The sequence below is a fragment of the Panonychus citri genome, unplaced genomic scaffold (assembly GCF_014898815.1).
Source record: "Panonychus citri isolate SS breed McGregor unplaced genomic scaffold, ASM1489881v1 Contig00141, whole genome shotgun sequence".
NCBI lineage: Eukaryota > Metazoa > Arthropoda > Arachnida > Trombidiformes > Tetranychidae > Panonychus > Panonychus citri.
In genome coordinates, this window is record NW_026515546.1 from 4,587,193 (window position 1) to 4,607,275 (window position 20,083).

Sequence of the window (20,083 nt, forward strand, 5' to 3'; positions counted from 1 at the left end):
TTTACCAACAATTAAGGTAACAATTTGTTGATTGTCGTTTGGTTTTTTCTGTTTACTATTTATACAGAAATTTTTATTTATTTATTTATTGTAAATGATTAAAGACAAATAGGTAATCATTGTTATCGTTGTTAAATGTTAACATAAAGGTTTAAGCTTCGTGTTGATGTAACATGGAAAAGGATAAAGGATAAAGAAGATGAGGAAGATGAGGAAGAGGAATAAGAGGAAGAAGAAGAAGAAGAAGAAGATTAATAAAATTAAAGGTGAAATGGATTAGGAAGATTAATCCGAATATCAAAACATATGATTTTTAGTTTGTTTGGAAATTTAATTTTAAATATTTTTCTCGTTTCTTTCTAGTCGGACAATCTCATTTTATTTATTTGTCTTCATTTATTATCAATTAGTGATTAAGATATTTTTAGACTATATTGTTGTGTAATATGATTGTATTATCATCTTTGTCCACTAATCAATTGTTATATTGAGATGATGAAAAGAGGAGGCGGATAATAAGGCGGAGATTAAGGCAGAGGTTAAAGATGAAAATGATGAGGTTAAAGGTGGTGATGATTTGGATGATGACAATGATGATGATTGTGATTGTGATGACGGTGGTGATGAGGATGGAGATGGTGATGTGATGTTGGTGGTACTGGTAATGTCTATGTTACCATTACCATTGGTATTACCATAACTATGACCATTGTCAACGATGTTTGTGGCCTCAAAGGTACAAAAGGCCAAAGGCACGTGAGTGAAAAACAAGTGATATCAATAAATAGAGAGAAAAGTTTATTTTCTGTTTCTCTTGTCAATCAGTAAAAGGGATTGATCGTAATAGGCCAATTAAATGAAATACTAATAAATCTTAATTTCAACAAACACATAGACTCACACACACACATATAGAGAGAGAAAGAGAGAGAGAGAGTACGAGAGAGGCACACATACACATCAATATAGAGTAATGATGATAATAATAAGGTAATGAATGAAATGAAATGAATAAAAGTTGACCAATATAAAAACGAAAGTATTGATTACTCAATTTAAAACTATTGACCATTTCGCTGCTTGACCTTTGCAATACAATGAAAAAATAGCTGTGAAAAAGTAACAAAAAGTTATATTGACCAACGGGCAGCAGACACAAACATTGGTCATTAAGATGTTACCAATAAAGTTTTAATCGTGACTTTGGTTTTCCAGTGATTTAATCAGAGGAAAAACTAATCTAGTTATTTAAGAATTAAGTAATTTTAGAAATTATCTCAATTATCTTGAACAATTAACATTCACATATTCGGATATTCACTTGTAATTATCATTTTTTACTTTTGCTGTCACAATTGAAATCAATTATTATGAACATTCCCATTATCAGCTAATCATTAAGCTTAATTGTAGTTTCAACTTACAAACTGCAATCAACTGATTAAGATGTTTTTTCTTGACTCTTCTCGAGCTAAAAATAATCACTTTTTATGAGAGAAAGTTTTTTTTTTCAATGGAAACTTTTTTGTCAACATAACCGAAACTTTCCCTTTAGAAATATTTGACTGTCCAGTCGGTGAAAGTGGACACATATTCTTATATACCTTTTTTTTATAACACTGACCAGTGGAAATCACTGGAGCTCAAATGTTAATAGATTAACCCTTAATGGTCAAGCTCAAAAATAGATTCAACTTGTTGGTCTATTTTAGTACAAAGTGAAAGGGTAACATGTAAAAAAAGGGTATGGACCCGATAGTGGACATTTGACCAATCACTTACAAAAAGTAAGAGTAAATTGTTTGTTTACTTTGAAAGAAGAGTAAAAAAAAAATTATTAATGAAAGTAAAAAAAGAGACTGACCCGAGGTAATTAAGTTGATTGTTAAGGTTAAATTGTTGATTTGATTATCTTTTCAGCTTCTGTGACCAATCAATATCAACAGAGGTGAAACCATTAGAAAAGATATTCGGTCAAAGGTCAGTGTTTTTCAATTGATTGACCAACTGACCAGTTGATTTGAAAGGCGGAAATAAAAAAGTTGACCAGTTAAACTTTAGTTTTTTCATTGACCATTAACGGTCGTGTATTAATCAATAATTTATTTTTAATTTAATCGGTTAAATAATTGATGGTTTAATAGTAATGAGATGATTAATGATGAGATGATGATAATAATTTATATAATTATAATGATTATTGAGATGAGACAATTTAGAATTTAAATTTAGAAATTTGTTGAAATTTTATCAAATTTCCATTGGAGGTGTTGATGATTAGGTGATGATGAGGATGAAGATGAACAATCAGTTTTAATTGTTGTAGGAGTTGTTGAGGTTGGCGGTGTTGTTATTGGTCCAATTGTAACGGGAGGTGAACCACTGGTCGAACCTCGAAGTCCCATCATACAAGGATTTCCAGGATAAGTTGAGCCCAATGCTCGCATCCAAAGCGCTTGATCGGGAATCATTCCCGCCATCGCAAGTATATAAGCAGCGATAGCAGGATCGGCGGGGTATGGCCACGTCAATTGCATTCGTTGACGTTTATCTATTGTACATTTGAAGGGGGGAGACGAATGATCGTAAATAAGGATAAGTGTAAATTCGTAACTGAATCGAAACATTGGCAAGGCGAGAAAAAAAAAGAATAAAAAAAAGTTCAATGCTAACCGAATTCTTTACCTTTCATCCTCCGATTTTGGAACCAAACCTTAATCGTAGATTCGGGTAAATTGAGGGAAACGGCGAGTTCACATCGGCGAGGTCTCGAAACGTAATTCTCTTTGATAAATTCTTTCTCGAGTTGGGTTAATTGTTCACGAGTAAACGCAGTTCGATACCGTCGAGTGGTCGATTCCGATTGTTTATCCTTTGAATCGTGTTTACCTTTGGTTGAACTTTTTTCTAACCGATTTAAAAGAAACGAGAGATTCATACGAAAATAGAAACAATTAACTGATTGTCATCGATTACATACATATAGAGATTAAAGTGTTCTTAAATTAACTGCTAATTGTTACTCTAATTGTCATTAAAGACAAGCAATTTTCTCAAACATTCCGGAAATTGATTTAAACTGTTAAACGTTTTTTTTGCAAAGAAATGGTGATGATCACTTTTTAAACGACAATCAAATTGATTTAATTGTCAAACTACTTAGTGAAAAATTATCTCTGTCAAAATGTTGATTAGCTACAGTCTTGAAAGATGCTGTTGGTGATGATGATGATGATGATGATGATTGGGTGACAGGATGAAGATGAGACTCCCACTACTCTCTGGAAGACAAAACTTTTTACTAAGTTGGAGTTTCGATTTCGCTCCGGCTTAACATTTAACTCTCCATCATTTTGTAAGCATTAATCACATTACAACCTAATCTAATCATCATCTTTATCATCATCTTTATCACTTTTAATCTTCTTTGCATCATCATAAGTAACTTTACTCATCTTCATCCCTGTTAATTTTACACCAAAGTGATGCTTTTATCAAGTCTCAAGCTAATATTCACTAGGATTCAAAGTGATAATGATGATAATAGAGGAGAAGATGATGTTAATGATACTCATCATCATCATCATCATCTCTCAATCACCGCATCTTTTAAATAAATATCCGGTCATTTGGAGAGAGAAAGAAAAAAAAATAAAGTTCAAAGAGAATCAATTTTAACACGTATTTGTTAAAAAGGCGGAAGAAACTTTGTTACTATTTGATTGCTGCATATCGATGATTCGTAATACAATATAAAACAATCAAATTTAATTGCACTAATTGAGCTACCGATTATTTGCTAATCGAGACAAATATCGACATGATCAATTGCTGAAAGAAACTTTAGATGTACGTTTCCCTTAATCTCAACAAATCGAAACATTGATTATAAGAATATGAAATTAATCAGTGATTTAGATAACAATGAATGAGTAGCAACAATTATCATCTAACAATTAGAATGTAAATTTCATCGTAACTGAAATTTACTATGATTTGACTTTGTGGATAAAACTATTGTATTGCAAAGGTCAAGCAGCGAAATGGTCAATAGTTTTAAATTAAGTAATCAATACTTTCGTTTTTATATTGGTCAACTTTTATTCATTTCATTTCATTCATTACCTTATTATTATCATCATTACTCTATATTGATATGTATGTGTGCTCTCTCTCTCTCTCTCTCTCTCTCTCTCTCTCTCTCTCTCTCTCTCTCTCTGTGTGTGTGTGAGTCTATGTGTTTGTTGAAATTAAGATTTATTAGTATTTCATTTAATTGGCCTATTACGATCAATCCCTTTTACTGATTGACAAGAGAAACAGAAAATAAACTTTTCTCTCTATTTATTGATATCACTTGTTTTTCACTCACGTGCCTTTGGCCTTTTGTACCTTTGAGGCCACAAACATCGTTGACAATGGTCATAGTTATGGTAATACCAATGGTAATGGTAACATAGACATTACCAGTACCACCAACATCACATCACCATCTCCATCCTCATCACCGTCATCACCACCTTTAACCTCATCATTTTCATCTTTAACCTCTGCCTTAATCTCCGCCTTATTATCCGCCTCCTCTTTTTATCATCTCAATATAACAATTGATTAGTGGACAAAGATGATAATACAATCATATTACACAACAATATAGTCTAAAAATATCTTAATCACTAATTGATAATAAATGAAGACAAATAAATAAAATGAGATTGTCCGACTAGAAAGAAACGAGAAAAATATTTAAAATTAAATTTCCAAACAAACTAAAAATCATATGTTTTGATATTCGGATTAATCTTCCTAATCCATTTCACCTTTAATTTTATTAATCTTCTTCTTCTTCCTCTTATTCTTCTTCCTCTTCCTCATCTTCTTTATCCTTTATCCTTTTCATGTTACATCAACACGAAGCTTAAACCTTTATGTTAACATTTAACAACGATAACAATGATTACCTATTTGTCTTTAATCATTTACAATAAATAAATAAATAAATAATTTCTGTATAAATAGTAAACAGAAAAAACCAAACGACAATCAACAAATTGTTACCTTAATTGTTGGTAAATAGTAAAGAAAAGTTTACTGACAATAATAATGTCATCAAAATGTTTGGTCAACTATTGAAACGAATGATAATTCATCTTAATTCAGGTAAATTGTAATTAAGATCATATCAACAAGAGAATTAACAACAATTAAAACAATTAAAGTATAGTTCAATTGTTAAAACAATTAACACAAATCTCAATCTAAATCACGAACCAAGAAAATCAAAGACTAACTCCACAATATTAACTCAAAGTAGATCAATCAACTTACTAATTCACTTATTAATTAATCAATTAAAGTTGAATTACTTGAATAATATTAATACAAATCGCAAATTGTAAAATCAAAGTTAAATTGTTCTTACCTTTAGTTGGTCCTTTGCCCATTTTTATTAATTGTTTCACTTTAAACTATAGTTTATTAGTAAATGATGATTGAAACAAGAAAATCAGTTGACACAATTAGTAAATCAATTATTTGAATGGCAAATCCTTCACAATCACGAACAGTTTCAACTATATGTATCCATGAGCTGTAGTTTGAGTAAAATGGGCTCATGTTAACATGAGAGTTTTAAAACAGTTCTAATCCAATTCGATATCGATAATCGAATAAAAAATCGATTTCCTAGAGAGTAAACAAGAAGAAGAAGAAAAATCTAAAATTCGAAACTTAGCAAAAAAAAATCGATAACAAAATTCACCAATCAAGACGAAGAGAAAACAATTAACACTCTAATCAACTAATCATCCACAATTTAACCTAATTAATTTGATACTCATCCTCAGTTCTCAGTAACGATTAGTTCATGATCAATTAATTGAGTATCATGAATGAAACTCACATGAAACTTAATCACAATCAGAATTGAGCTCAGAATAAAAATGAAATTGATAACCAATTACAAGGAAATATTGAAAAAAACAATCGTTCAACAATCAACTGATTGTTATACTTCAATTTGAAATGGTAAATGGGCTAATTGCTAAAAGATAATTGATCTAAAAGGTAATAACAATCAACTAATTGTACAATATTGAACCACAGAGTATTGATTATTTTAACACATTGGTATGAATTATAAATACGTTTACAATTTTGATTCCCTTGATTTGGTTATAACAATTAACATAAACGATCATTTATCATAATCAATTTTAAATTGTTGTTGTTATTTAACATTGATTCCTGTCTATAAATAACCATATATAGTTAACTGAATTTATATATTGTAAATTTAATTATTACATAAAATTAGCCAATAACAATCAATTGATTACCATCAGCATTTATTTATATATAAAATTAAATATAATCAATCAACAATATAATATGTACAATACACAATATGATTAAGATAACAATTAACATGAATATATTTGTTTCTAGCTAAATTTAAATTTCCTATTCTTAATTTAAATTAATTGTAAAATTGTTTATTATCCAATTAATCAAATGAATATGGATTCAAGTTTGAGATACAATTGAAATTCATTTGATTAACAATTTAAGTTAATTGTTGATTTATAACAAAACAATATAACAATATGATAATTGTTTAATTGATGATGATGATTAGGATAATCAATTGAAATAATGAAATTTGATTCAATTTAATCAACTAATTGTAATGATTAGAGTAATTCACTGAAGGTAATTATCATTTAAAATCTCAACAGTTGATTGATTATAATCCCTTTGATAATAATGATGATTATTGTAGTTAATTGTTAACTATTTGAATAATTAATTTCCCATACTTTCACAATTAAGTTAAAACAATACAATTAAAAGCTCTTAATTGCTTCAATAAAAAATCAAATACATTTATTAATATATAAATTTCAAGGTAAAATTAAATCAAAACTTTACTTCAGGTTAAATGGTTGACCATTATGATCACAATTAACAATTTGGTGATAAAAGTTATTGGATTTGTGTCTGGAAAACACAATTAACTTTAATCATGATCATTATAATTGAATTATTACCTTTCATTAAAGATGAATGATTGATTGTTAATCTAATTTCAATTGATTATCATTTAGATTGACAATCGTTTTGATAATCATGCGTACAGTTTATACTCTAGGTTCAAATCATCATTGTTATCATCATCTTGATTATCATCCTCATCATCTCCTATAATAGGATCGATAAGGATGATGATGATGATGATGATGATGATAAGATGAAATTGATGCAATAAAAATATCATGAAACTGTAATTCCAATGGGAATGATCAACATTATCATGAAATTGTTATTGTCATTTAATATTGGAAATTGAGTCAAACTGAATTGAAACTCATGGTTGGTTCATTGAGATTATCATGATGATGATGATCATCATCATCATTTTGTATTAATCTTATCAATGAAGATGATTGTGATGATAATGTTGATAGAGGAAAAAATTATCGGATAAACAATGGGAATTTTGGGAAATGAAAAAATTGCCAATGAAATGATTTAGATTGTTAATCAAATTGTAAAGGTTATTATTATTTAGCTCTAATAAAATCACTAATCCAGTCAATCATCTTATTAACCATGTTGATTGGGAACTAATTAAACTTGAGTTGATTTACTTTTTCCAATGATGGAAAATGATTGTAATCATTATAATCATTTTCCAATCATTTATGCCTAATCAATGGAGATGAATATTGTTACAATTAAAGTTAATTGTTCCCAGATTCACAACGGGGACACTTATGATGATAATAAAGGAGAGGGAAAAAAAGTCACTCAATTTTTTACATTATCATCACCAAGATGATAGAGTGACCATGACAGAGAGAGAGAGAGGACAATAAGGAAGGAGGATTAAGATTAATGGAAATGCGCAATTGATTAAGGATAAAATTCAGAGTCGGAAAAAAGGTGAAGGTGGAAATGGAAATGGATCAATCTAATGAATATCTATATCCACAGAGAGAAAGGATTTACAAACTTAATCCATGTTATTTTCAGTCTATTACCTTGATTATTAGTTGATTGTTAGAGAGTAAAAAAAATGGTTAATAATGATCATGTTAATAAAGAGACAGAGTCAATCCAATGAATGATTTATTGTTCATTTACTGTTCAATTTTTTTTCTCTCTCCTTTTTTTTTGTAGTATCAAAGTGATACAATTAATATGGACAAGTATTAATACTCTGGATTAAGATAAACTTATTGTCGTCTCATTGTTGTTACCATTTATCCCTGTCAACAATTTACTCGGATCCAGATAAATGATAACCTTTTAATCTGATAGTCAATATCAATCAAGGAGATCAAGTGTTCACCTCTATGAAAAAATATAAATCCACCTTCAGATATTAAGGTTAATCATGATTAGAATCACACCTTATGTTCAACAATCAGTTAATTTAATTCACTTTTCTATCCCTATTATAATGGTGATATAACTGTTTCCATGCCCTCGGGGAATTTAATTGATCACTTGTTCATATACTGGTAATCATTTTGTATATGTGATAATCTGTTAATTCAGTTATATTATATTGTTAAGGTGATCATATATATTGATTGATTTTGTATATTAAATTAGTCATTTTATTTGTTTAAATTGTTTCAATGGGTTTAAATTTAAATTATACTTTTCACTTTGAAATTTCATTTTAATGTAAACCTTTTTTTGAAGGTTATTATTGTTATTAGTTAATTGTAGGTTAATCAATCATCAATATAATTTACATAATTTATTCAATTTGATTGTAATTGTTACTTTAATTGAAACCGAAAAGGGAAAATGATTTAACTTTTATTCATTATACTCGGTAGATGGTGTTACTTACTTTAATTGTTTCGAGAAATTTTCTTACAATTAACTTTTAGATTGATTATTTAAATTTTACTAATTGTTGAGTTGGTGAGGTTGATACAAAATTAACTTTTCATTAAATTATATCCTTGCATTTACAAGATATATCATGAAGTTACATTTGGATTAATTGGTTTGCTGTTTGTTAATTGTTTACAGAGAGAGAGAGAGAGAGAGAGAGAGAGTGGACAATAAGGAAGGAGGATTAAGATTAATGGAAATGCGCAATTGATTAAGGATAAAATTCAGAGTCGGAAAAAAGGTGAAGGTGGAAATGGAAATGGATCAATCTAATGAATATCTATATCCACAGAGAGAAAGGATTTACAAACTTAATCCATGTTATTTTCAGTCTATTACCTTGATTATTAGTTGATTGTTAGAGAGTAAAAAAAAATGGTTAATAATGATCATGTTAATAAAGAGACAGAGTCAATCCAATGAATGATTTATTGTTCATTTACTGTTCAATTTTTTTTCTCTCTCCTTTTTTTTTGTACTATCAAAGTGATACAATTAATATGGACAAGTATTAATACTCTGGATTAAGATAAACTTATTGTCGTCTCATTGTTGTTACCATTTATCCCTGTCAACAATTTACTCGGATCCAGATAAATGATAACCTTTTAATCTGATAGTCAATATCAATCAAGGAGATCAAGTGTTCACCTCTATGAAAAAATATAAATCCACCTTCAGATATTAAGGTTAATCATGATTAGAATCACACCTTATGTTCAACAATCAGTTAATTTAATTCACTTTTCTATCCCTATTATAATGGTGATATAACTGTTTCCATGCCCTCGGGGAATTTAATTGATCACTTGTTCATATACTGGTAATCATTTTGTATATGTGATAATCTGTTAATTCAGTTATATTATATTGTTAAGGTGATCATATATATTGATTGATTTTGTATATTAAATTAGTCATTTTATTTGTTTAAATTGTTTCAATGGGTTTAAATTTAAATTATACTTTTCACTTTGAAATTTCATTTTAATGTAAACCTTTTTTTTGAAGGTTATTATTGTTATTAGTTAATTGTAGGTTAATCAATCATCAATATAATTTACATAATTTATTCAATTTGATTGTAATTGTTACTTTAATTGAAACCGAAAAGGGAAAATGATTTAACTTTTATTCATTATACTCGGTAGATGGTGTTACTTACTTTAATTGTTTCGAGAAATTTTCTTACAATTAACTTTTAGATTGATTATTTAAATTTTACTAATTGTTGAGTTGGTGAGGTTGATACAAAATTAACTTTTCATTAAATTATATCCTTGCATTTACAAGATATATCATGAAGTTACATTTGGATTAATTGGTTTGCTGTTTGTTAATTGTTTACAGAGAGAGAGAGAGAGAGAGAGAGGAAAGTTTTAATGGTTTACAATTACAATTAAAAAAGTATATAAGTTATTATGAAACATTATTTTCATCATTAGTATTTGATTTTGATAATGTTTAAGATGATACAAAAAAAGTGTTTAGAGATGAAGGCTTAATTTATAGAGATTTAGAGTTGTTAATTGTCTTCAGGTAATTTAAGATTGTACAAAAATTTTAACTGAAGATTTTGATTAATCTATTCGGGAAAATGAGATGTGATTGAGGTGATAATGATTTAATTTGATGACTTGGCTGGATGAAGATGAGGATGAGGATGATGAAGAGATGTGATAATGAAGAGATGGATTGACTTTGATGAAGCAGATGATTAATAATCTTCCTCATAAGTGACACCACTGTAACCATATGGTTTGTTTGATGTGGCTGAATAGCCTCGGGGGTCATAGGATGAAGGTCTAACGTTTCGTTCTGAGGCGGCTGATGAACCATAAGCGTTTGATGAGTAGGGTGAGTATGATGGTGGGTATGATGAGTAGGGTGGCACTGCGTTTGGTTTTGGATTGTATGCTGATGAGGGTGAGACTGATGATGGGGAAGGTGATGATCGTGAGTATCCATAGTTGGGTGATGAGCTTGAAAGGGTTACTGGTTTGTATGGTGAGTAATTTGATGAGGGAGCGGGTGAAGCATAGGGTGGAGATGATGGACCAACAGAGTATCCAGAATAGGGTCGAGTTGATCCTGAATAAGGTGAAGGTGTTGGTCGATAAGGTGATGATGATGATGATGATGAGGATGAGGATGATCGTTCATTTGGACCATCTTCATTGGCGTATGAAGGTCGAGATGGATTAGAACCATATCCTGATCCTGAATAGGGTTTAGCTGAGAAAGTGTATGATGGTTGTTGGGGTGGTGGCGGTGGTGGTCCTTGTGGCTTGGGTTTTGGTGAGTATGGGCCATAATTGGGTTGATTTCGTGGAGCTGATGGACGAGGTGGTTGGGCAGCGGGTTGAGGTGATCGGTAAGGTGAAGATTGTCGATTATCCTCTCCACTGTAATCATCTTCGTATGAACCAGAGTAACTTCCTTGGGGAGCTCGAGGAGCAGATGAACCAGCACCGCCATTGCTAACAGGAACGGGCTTAGCGGGATAAGATTGAGCTGAACCAGCGGGGAAAGCAGCGGCTAATGGATCACCAAGGAATTCTTCTGGATAGTATCTTTGATGGTATCGAACACTATTGTTTGGTCCTCCATTGTCGATTGGCTAAATTATATACAACAAGAAAATGGATTAAAAATCTTAGGCCTAATCATTTCTCTCTCTCTCTCTCTCTCTCTCTAAAAATTATTTACCTTGTGAAGATATTCATTGACGACGAAAAATTTCTCAGATTGATCGCAAATGTCTTGACTGGCGGGGACACAGTTCAAGTGTACTTGATGGAAAACGGTTCCTTCGGGACATTGCCATGAGTGTTTAGCACCACCAACACAATAATGGAAAACTTGACAGGCCACAGAAGCGTCGGCATAATAACCGTCCTTTTTACCATTACAAGTGAATTTAGATTGACCCAAAAGAAGCTCTAATCGGCTTGGTTTCTTTTCCTCTTCAGCCTCTTCCTTGCTTTTACCTTGTTTCTGGTTAGTTGATTCATACTGTCGAAAAGAAAATAAAAATTCAATCAAATATAAACATCGAAACACAAAGAAAACAATTAAATCATCAAAAAGATTCTCATAAACATAAACAACAACAATCAATCAGCTGAATTAGAATACAACTAACGCCATCTATTGTTTTGATTAGAATTTAAATGTTAATTGTGATTAGAATTTAATTTTTTTTCTTTTCTCTTTTCACATTTTCTTCAAACAATTAACTTGCCTTTTAAATTTTATAATTAAACTGAGGCTGTTAAAAGGAAACACTTGAGACACAATATTGTAATTATTATTGATTGGAAAACGTTAATTTTCAAGTTTAGGTCAACAGTTAATCTTGATTTGGTTTGGAAAACTTAATTCACGATTAATTGCTGTTAATTGTTAACCCGTTTACCCTTATTAATACTTGAAAAATTATCTAAATCATCTTAATCACTCCTTTAAACAATAATTACAATAATCAAAGTTAAATTGTCCTAAAGGTGTTTAAATAATGTTCACTATCGTTAATCTCGTAACTCCACCCGAAAAGTTTTTACTATTACAATTTATGATTTATCGTCAACACAATTTTAATTGATTATAACAGGAAATCATCACAATCAATTTTAGCTCAATTATCATCATCATCAACATCATCATCATCCTTAAGTGGCAAGTACATCAACCAGTTAACCTCAAAAAAAAGAGAAGAAAAAAAAATTGATCGAAATTGAATTGATTAAGAATCGAAGACGAAAAAAAAAGTTTTCTAATCTGTTCATTTTACTTTTTCCACTCTGCCAAACAACCGTTAATCAGGTTAAATTGTTAACAGTGAATCAGCAGCTATTATTATTTAATTGTGACTATCAATTATGATTATCAATCCAGTTAAATTAGTAGAAGTAGCAATTCAATGGTCCACCATAGTGAGCGATAATATTTGATCAGAATCACTGATCGAGATCAATTGATTAAACTTCCGATTGATTTGATTTTGTTAATTTTTTTTTCTTTTTCTAATTTATTCTTGTATTCGGCTTCCTACTCTTACCTTAAACTATTGATTTCGTTAATAGTTAATTAACATCTCACAGTTAACGAATAATCAATCTGTTAATCAACATAATCAACGTGGTGTTTGTAAAAAAAAATGATTGATTGATTAAATTCACAGTTATCACAATGATAGAGTTAAACTAATCACAATAATCAAACAAATCAACAGCCAATTAACTGTAAAACTTTTGATTGTTGTTATGTTTGTGTTAAGGTAATTAAAGTTTCTTGTTAACTAATAGCAGGGAAAACTTTTCCTAATCTAATTTTTAACCAAAGTGACAATTTAATTTAAATTGAAGTGTAATGATTAACTCTTAATTGTTATAAAATATTAAACACAATTAATCAAATCTTTACTAATGGTCATCGTAAGGTCATCACATTAATGACATTAGATTATTATATTAATGTTGACCCTTCAGGTCAGTTTGTAAAATCATCTTAATTGTTGACTGTAAGTTTGATAATAATAATTATAGATTGTAAATGATTAAGTAACAATTTATTTACCATTAAATTGTGAACAATGTTAAATTGCTTCGACTAATTTTCTTGGTCAAATTTAATCAACTTTTTCATCATTTGGTCAGTTATTTATCATTTAACTGACCCAAACTTCATGATAAGAGTTAATCATTAATCTTGATTAACTTGATTGTCTTGATTAGGGCCACAGAAATTAACAACAACAATTAAGTTATTGAAAATTGAATCAATTTTGTTTTCATAAATAATCCTTAATTGTGTTTGGTTAATTTAACTCAATAACAATTGTGATTCTAAAATACCGCAATCAATTTTAACCTTTGATTGATTATAATTGTTATCTAGTGAAAGTGATTAAAATCAGTTGAACAATTAACTCTGTCCATTATGATGTAAGTAAACAAGTTTACAATTAGAGTAACAATTAATTTGATTATCATCAATTTGCTCAGTGTTAATCGGGTTAATCTTGATTGTTGTAATAATAATAATCATTAGACTTTAACTGTGATTAAAAATAAGTGATAATCAGTCAGTAAATCACAATATGAGATGTTAATTGTTAAGGTTAACAGATTTAAATCATGTTACGGTTAATCTTATATCTCAACAATCAGATTTAATTATGTATTTAATTGTGATAATAATGATTAATTGTAATTGACCTTTTCCATTGTGTTAACTGACCGATTGTAGTAAAATCCGATAACAGAATTAAATTGTTACTCTAATTGTTAATGAATCTTTTTAATCATGATGATGAAAATGAAGTTATTAATTTTTATCATGTTGTTTAATTGATAATCTAATCTGGATTAAAATCTTTAATTAAACCCCTTTTACTATTAAGCAAAAGTTAATTGTTCTCACTATCAAGAAACTTGTAACAATTAACAGAAAATCAAATTAATTGGATTAGTTAAAGGGCCAAGGTTAATCTTTCATTTGAATCAAATCAACTAATAATTAAAAGTTTAGATTTTATGATTTTATGTAAATGAAATTTGATTGATCAAAATGATTAAAATTATCGTTGAATATAAAAAAAAAGTGTCAAGATTGTTAACAATTAAGGATCAGACTAATTGTTCAATCATTTAGACTATTATCTAAATTGTTATTGATCATTTCTCGTTAATCACTTTCTTCCTAAATCGTTAAATTGAGTTTCTATTAATGGTACAAGTAGATTAAAAATTGATCACAATTAACTTGATTCTGTGATCTCTATTGTCGTGTTATATTTATAACTAATACATTAAATTGTTGAATGTTGACTAATGATGATTGATGTAATTAGATGTTAATTATAAATTAGATTGATTGTTTCTTATTGTATTTCTCTCTCTCTCTCTCTTTCTTTCTCTTTCTTTACTTACCGATTCACCGGAAGATCTTGAAGCAAAACCAGCTGATTGGTAACGAGAATCAGGGGAACCGGAAGCTGACGATGATGAATAAGCGGAAGGTTGAGATGATCGGTAAGGCTGTTCGGCATAAGGATCGGCTACGGTTGGTCGGTAAGTTTGAGCGGCTGAAGAAGATGCTGGTGATCCAGATGAAGATGACCTGGCATTAGATCGTCCGGCAGGTTGGGAATAAGTTTCCTTTGAATAATCATCAATAAGCTCCTCGTATTGTGGCTTCCGTTTAACTCGAGGTGAAAGTGGACCTGCCGATGCTGCACCATAAGCTTCAGCATTCTCATCACGAACTGCATCAGCCCGAGGCCCAGGGAAAGGATAACGAATCAACCTTTTCTCCTAAAACCAAGAACAACAAATTAATTACTCTCAAAACAACAACAACAATAACAATTAACCGACAATTAACTCCAAATTCAACTGGATTAACATTCACTAAATTTAATTGCTTACCCTTGTGTAGGCTGATAAAGCTTGATCCAAATAGAAGGTTGAAAAAATAGTGATTAACAAGATGATCTTCATCGTTTTTTTGTTTAATTGTTTAATCCTTTTTTTGGTTACCAACAATTAATTTAATTGTTATTTAATGAAAATCTAAAGAAATGATGAAAAAAATTAACATGCACAAACAATTGATTAGTTAAATTGTTGTAGTTATAATGTTTCCAATTTAATGGTCAGTTGGCCATTTAAATCATCTCTAATTATAAGATGCATCAATTTTAATTACTATTACATGGTGTTAATTATATTGACAACAATTAAAACAAATTGTTAACAATTAACATCAACTGGGAAAAATTGAAATCTATTTTCATATACAAAGTTATGAAACAATTGATAACGTGATGATGATAATTAGTTAATTGCTCTACTTTAATCATCATCCTCATCTCTACATAATCAAGATTATAATCAATCTTTTAATTATTTATAAACTTTTAATTTCATCTTGATGGACAACAATTAAATTTAATTTTCATGTGTCAACAACAATTTAACAATTTTTTTTTATTCATTTGAAACAAGAAACATCAACATAATCATGATTAAGATAATCGCTTAATTGTTGATCGTTGATTATCAAAAGTTAATCTGATTGTTGTTGTTTTCATATCCAAATAGATGAAAATTTAAGTTCATTAAATTGTTTACAATTGATTCTAATAACAATCTAAATCAGGCCAAACAATTAAAACTGATTAAATCTTTCCCATTGTCCACAATTAAGAAGTGAAAGTTTTTAGTTTCTCGTAATGGTAAACATTAAATTTAATTGTTCATCGTTAATAGATTTTAATTGTTTCAACATATAAGAAATTGTCACAAAAATTGTTCACAATTAAGGTTCATTGTACTTTTTTTTATACTAACAATTAAAATTTATTCACCTTTTTAATTAATCATAATTATAATTAATTAGTAATGGTGGTAATCTATTTATACCAATGGACAGAGTTAAACAAACTAAATCAACGGCAACAATTAAGTTTCAATCAACCTGATCAGTAGACTGAATTTTCTGTTGATAATTAGCCTTTAATTATTATGATTAGAAAACTAAATTTCTCAATTAATTGTGAATGAAGAAGAAATTTAAATGATTAACCTTAATTTGATTCCAATAACTCCAATTAAAGTAATTAAACAATTAAAAAATCTTTGAACTTGAAGTTTGATCTGATTTTTTTTGCTTCTTCAATAATTTAATTGTCTTTCAACCTTTGTAACAATTAATTTACAATTTAAATTACCATAATCTTAATCACTATCAACATCATTAATCTCATTATGTTTTAATTGTTGTTAAGGAGACCGGAAGTAATTGGATGGTTGTTGTAACAATTAAACAATTAAGGAGATAGAAATTAAAAAATTGTAATTTCAATTTTTGATTAACACTAAGAAATTAATAATTCCTGATGATAATGATGATGATTAACAATCAAATCAAAGTAAATTAAGAGAGTTAATTGTAATCATAACAATCAAGCCACCAATCAAAAATCTTATCTGATTAATCAATCAAATTGAGATTAACTTAATCAGCATTAAACTTACGGAAATTGTTGATTAATTAATTGAAAATCTAATAAGTTACTTGATTGTAATATTGTAATTTAATTGTAGTGATTAGTACATATCAACAATTAGTAGGTTAATATATGATTAGATGAGCTATTTAAATGAGTTCCTAACAATTTAATCATTGTGATCACAACAACAATTTAAAAGTAAATCAAAAAAAAAAATTAAGCCATGAAAAGTATTCCCAACAATTACTAATTTATATTGAGATGTAATTAGTAGACAATTAGTAAATTGTGATTAATGAGATACGAAAGGACTAACAAAACTAAATTAAACTATGAAGGAAATGTGATAATATAATTTGAAATGATTAAAAATTTGAATTGGATAAGAAAATAATAAACTAATCATTATCATCATCAGCAATTTAAATAAGATTTACAATTAAGCCTAACAATCAACTTATTGACTTTTTTTGATTACCTGATTATTGACAATTTATCGAGTGGAAACTTTTCCCTTTATTATAATTATTTGATTAAGATGATTAACAATTGATTATGACATTAGCCGGATATTAACTTGCTTAATTGTGATTAAGAGAAGTGTAAAGTTTCAAATTTAAATCAATTCTAATTAAAGTTTTCACAACTAAATCAGTCAGATTATTAATCATTTCCTTATATTCACATTGAGTTGGGTTACAATTACAATTATGATTATCATTAGTTAATCATCAATAATAATAATTTAACGGTTGTTTAAAAATAAAAGAAAACTTAATTATCATTATTTAGATTAGGTTAATATTAACACAATCAGTAACAATTAAGTATCACAATCCACTGATTGTGATTCAGGCAATTGGAAAGTTTTGTTTGTGTTTAATTAGTGACCATTGTTGACTATGAGACTCACTTGGACAGATAGACAATTAAACTAATTGAATTGGTGATTAGTTGATTAATATTGTTTTACCAATGATTAACTATTCAAATTTTAAAGGTAACAACAATTAACACGGAAGTTAAATTATGAATTTATATCAACTAAATTTTTTGTTTCTCTCTTTCCAACTTGTTGTTTCCTTTGAATAAACAAGTTGATAGAAAGAAAAATTAAATTGTGACAACAATCAAGAGGTTAACAAGACAATCTAACCTAATAACATGGTTAATCAGTTCAGGTTCATCGTCATCATCATGATAATCATTTAGTTGATTGACAGTTTCAATTGAAAAGAAAAGGTAAAAGTTTTGAAAGAAGAAAAAATTTTCTCTTCATCTTCTTCATCATCTTCATCTTGATCATCTTTTGTCTCTTTTTCTTACCTGGACTGATAATCTAATTATTTTCAAGATTCTCATTTGTTAATCTCTCTCTCTCTCTCTCTCTCTGCTGGTCAAGCAAATCATGATCATCAAACTGACCCTCAAGTGATGATGACTGAATATTATTGATTTAGTTCAAATTGTGATTGTAAATATCAATATTTGGATTCTCAAGTGAATATAGAAAAGGGAAATTTTCAAATATCAAAATGATTTCGATATTTTCAGCTACATGAAAGTGTCTATCCTGAAGCATCATCTTCAAGGTGAAGAAGAAAAAAAAAATAACGATCAACAAGATGATGATGATGAGGATGCTGATAATCAAATCGAAACTTTTTTCTTCTTTTTCAAACTTTTTTGTTTTGTATTCAGACTCAATATTTAAGTTCAACTGTCATCTTGTTACCGAACCCAATTGAAAGTTAACTAATGATAACTCACTAAAATAACATTAATGATATATAATAATCAAAGTAACGGGTAAAGTGACAATTAAGATTTAATAACATGATCATCATGATTGTATACAAACATATCAATAAAAATAGTTATCATTATCAACATGACAAGTTCAACCAAGCCTTGTATTCAATAATAATAATAATAACGGTATTGAGTTGATATTATTTATAACTGAACACAATTACTTAATTGTAACTGTTGAAATAAATGATGATGATGATGATGATTACCATCAATCGATTGATAATAATCAAGTTAGAGGAAAAAGTTGTAACATCGAATAGCTGAAAGAACGAGAAACATTACAATCTTCATGATGATATTAGTTGATCAATATTTGGAATTTATTGTAACAGAAAAAAAGTAGAGAAAAAAAATATTCTTCTAATATCATCATCCTCATCTTCTTCATCATTTCTGTATCCTACAAAATATCACCAGTAATCAGCAGCATCTTCAGTTGATTAACCGTTACGATGCATTTAGCTTAGTAATTAGATTTAGGTCAATTGATTAGAATCAATTTTTTTCGATTCTCTTCTTGTCTCTCTCTCTTTTATTATTTTCTTGCGATGCTTTTGTCATGTTAATTGTGATTTTCTCATGGATTCAATCAGTCGATTGTGAATTAACTATCATGATCTAATCTAAGTGACACTTCAAGGGATTAATAGGATGAAACTCATGAAGACAATATGAAGACTGAGATAATTACATGAAAATAGATTTCAAATGATGAGATTGTCATATATGAGATAATCTTGTAATTCTAACGTTATGTTGATGATATTGAAGGAATCGTTTGGATTGAAAGGAAATTAGTCAATGATTAACTTACGTATTTTTGTCAGTTGATTGGATTATCACTTTTCCGTTGATAATTTGATACAATTCCTTTTGGCTACTTAGCTCGAATTGAGCAAAAAATGTTGAAAAAAATCACAGAATAGTAGGTAAAGTTAGAAGATACTTTTAACTGTAACTCTGGTAAACTTTTGTTTGGAAACTGAATTAATATATTTAATGTTCATGGAATTGGTATTAATTGAAACTGTTCACAACAAACGAAAAGTTTTTGTTTATATATTGGTTACTTTTTTGTCAACAAACCGAAATGAGGGAGTCGTTGTATTAGAGTGAGTACGAGGAAGACGATGATAAGAGAGAGAAGAGAGAGAGAGAGAGATGAAAAGAGTAAGAGGTTGGATTTAAGAGGAAACAAGATAAAATTGATGGAAAGAAGAGAGAGAATATTAAGTGAGCTGATCCCACCTTTTTATCCTCATCTTCATTATCATCATGTCTCTTTCTCGTCATTTCACTTTTACAGTCACTTTCTCATTTGCATAAAAAAACTTTTCT

The 20,083-nt window shown here is 28.8% G+C and overlaps 2 protein-coding genes across 3 annotated transcripts; both read right to left on the minus strand.

The window, feature by feature from the left end:
- Positions 1 to 2,056: 2,056 nt before the first annotated feature.
- LOC128395093 (homeobox protein XHOX-3-like) lies at positions 2,057 to 5,586 on the minus strand. Of its 2 annotated transcripts, none has more exons than XM_053355491.1 (3): positions 5,423 to 5,586; positions 2,686 to 2,907; positions 2,057 to 2,551 (listed from the first exon to the last, which is right to left on the minus strand). In XM_053355491.1, the coding sequence occupies exons 1-3, from the start codon at positions 5,442 to 5,444 to the stop codon at positions 2,229 to 2,231; spliced, it is 567 nt and encodes a 188-aa protein (XP_053211466.1). In that variant the 5' UTR covers positions 5,445 to 5,586; the 3' UTR covers positions 2,057 to 2,228. The 2 variants fall into 2 exon arrangements, with proteins under 2 accessions (XP_053211466.1, XP_053211465.1); XM_053355490.1 differs by having other exon boundaries at positions 2,674 to 2,907.
- Positions 5,587 to 10,061: 4,475 nt separating this feature from the next.
- Positions 10,062 to 19,779, minus strand: LOC128395380 (uncharacterized). Its single transcript, XM_053355798.1, has 5 exons — positions 19,560 to 19,779; positions 15,345 to 15,488; positions 14,847 to 15,230; positions 11,623 to 11,928; positions 10,062 to 11,533 (listed from the first exon to the last, which is right to left on the minus strand). Exons 2-5 carry the CDS (start codon positions 15,414 to 15,416, stop codon positions 10,631 to 10,633), a joined length of 1,665 nt encoding a protein of 554 aa, XP_053211773.1. The 5' UTR covers positions 15,417 to 15,488; positions 19,560 to 19,779; the 3' UTR covers positions 10,062 to 10,630.
- Positions 19,780 to 20,083: the final 304 nt, after the last annotated feature.

Bases quoted from the DNA above. Each gene is read 5' to 3' on its own strand.
- LOC128395093 (XM_053355490.1), bottom strand. From the start codon at position 5,444: ATGGGCAAAGGACCAACTAAAG. The intron at 2,908-5,422 runs GTAAGAACAATT...TAAATCGGTTAG, and splicing joins GGGCAAAGGACCAACTAAAG to AAAAAAGTTCAACCAAAGGT. The intron at 2,552-2,673 runs GTTAGCATTGAA...AATGTACAATAG, and splicing joins GATGAAAGGTAAAGAATTCG to ATAAACGTCAACGAATGCAA.
- LOC128395380 (XM_053355798.1), bottom strand. From the start codon at position 15,416: ATGAAGATCATCTTGTTAATCACTATTTTTTCAACCTTCTATTTGGAT. The intron at 11,929-14,846 runs GTAAGTAAAGAA...TCTTTTCGACAG, and splicing joins CAAGATCTTCCGGTGAATCG to TATGAATCAACTAACCAGAA. The intron at 11,534-11,622 runs GTAAATAATTTT...TATATAATTTAG, and splicing joins TCAATGAATATCTTCACAAG to CCAATCGACAATGGAGGACC.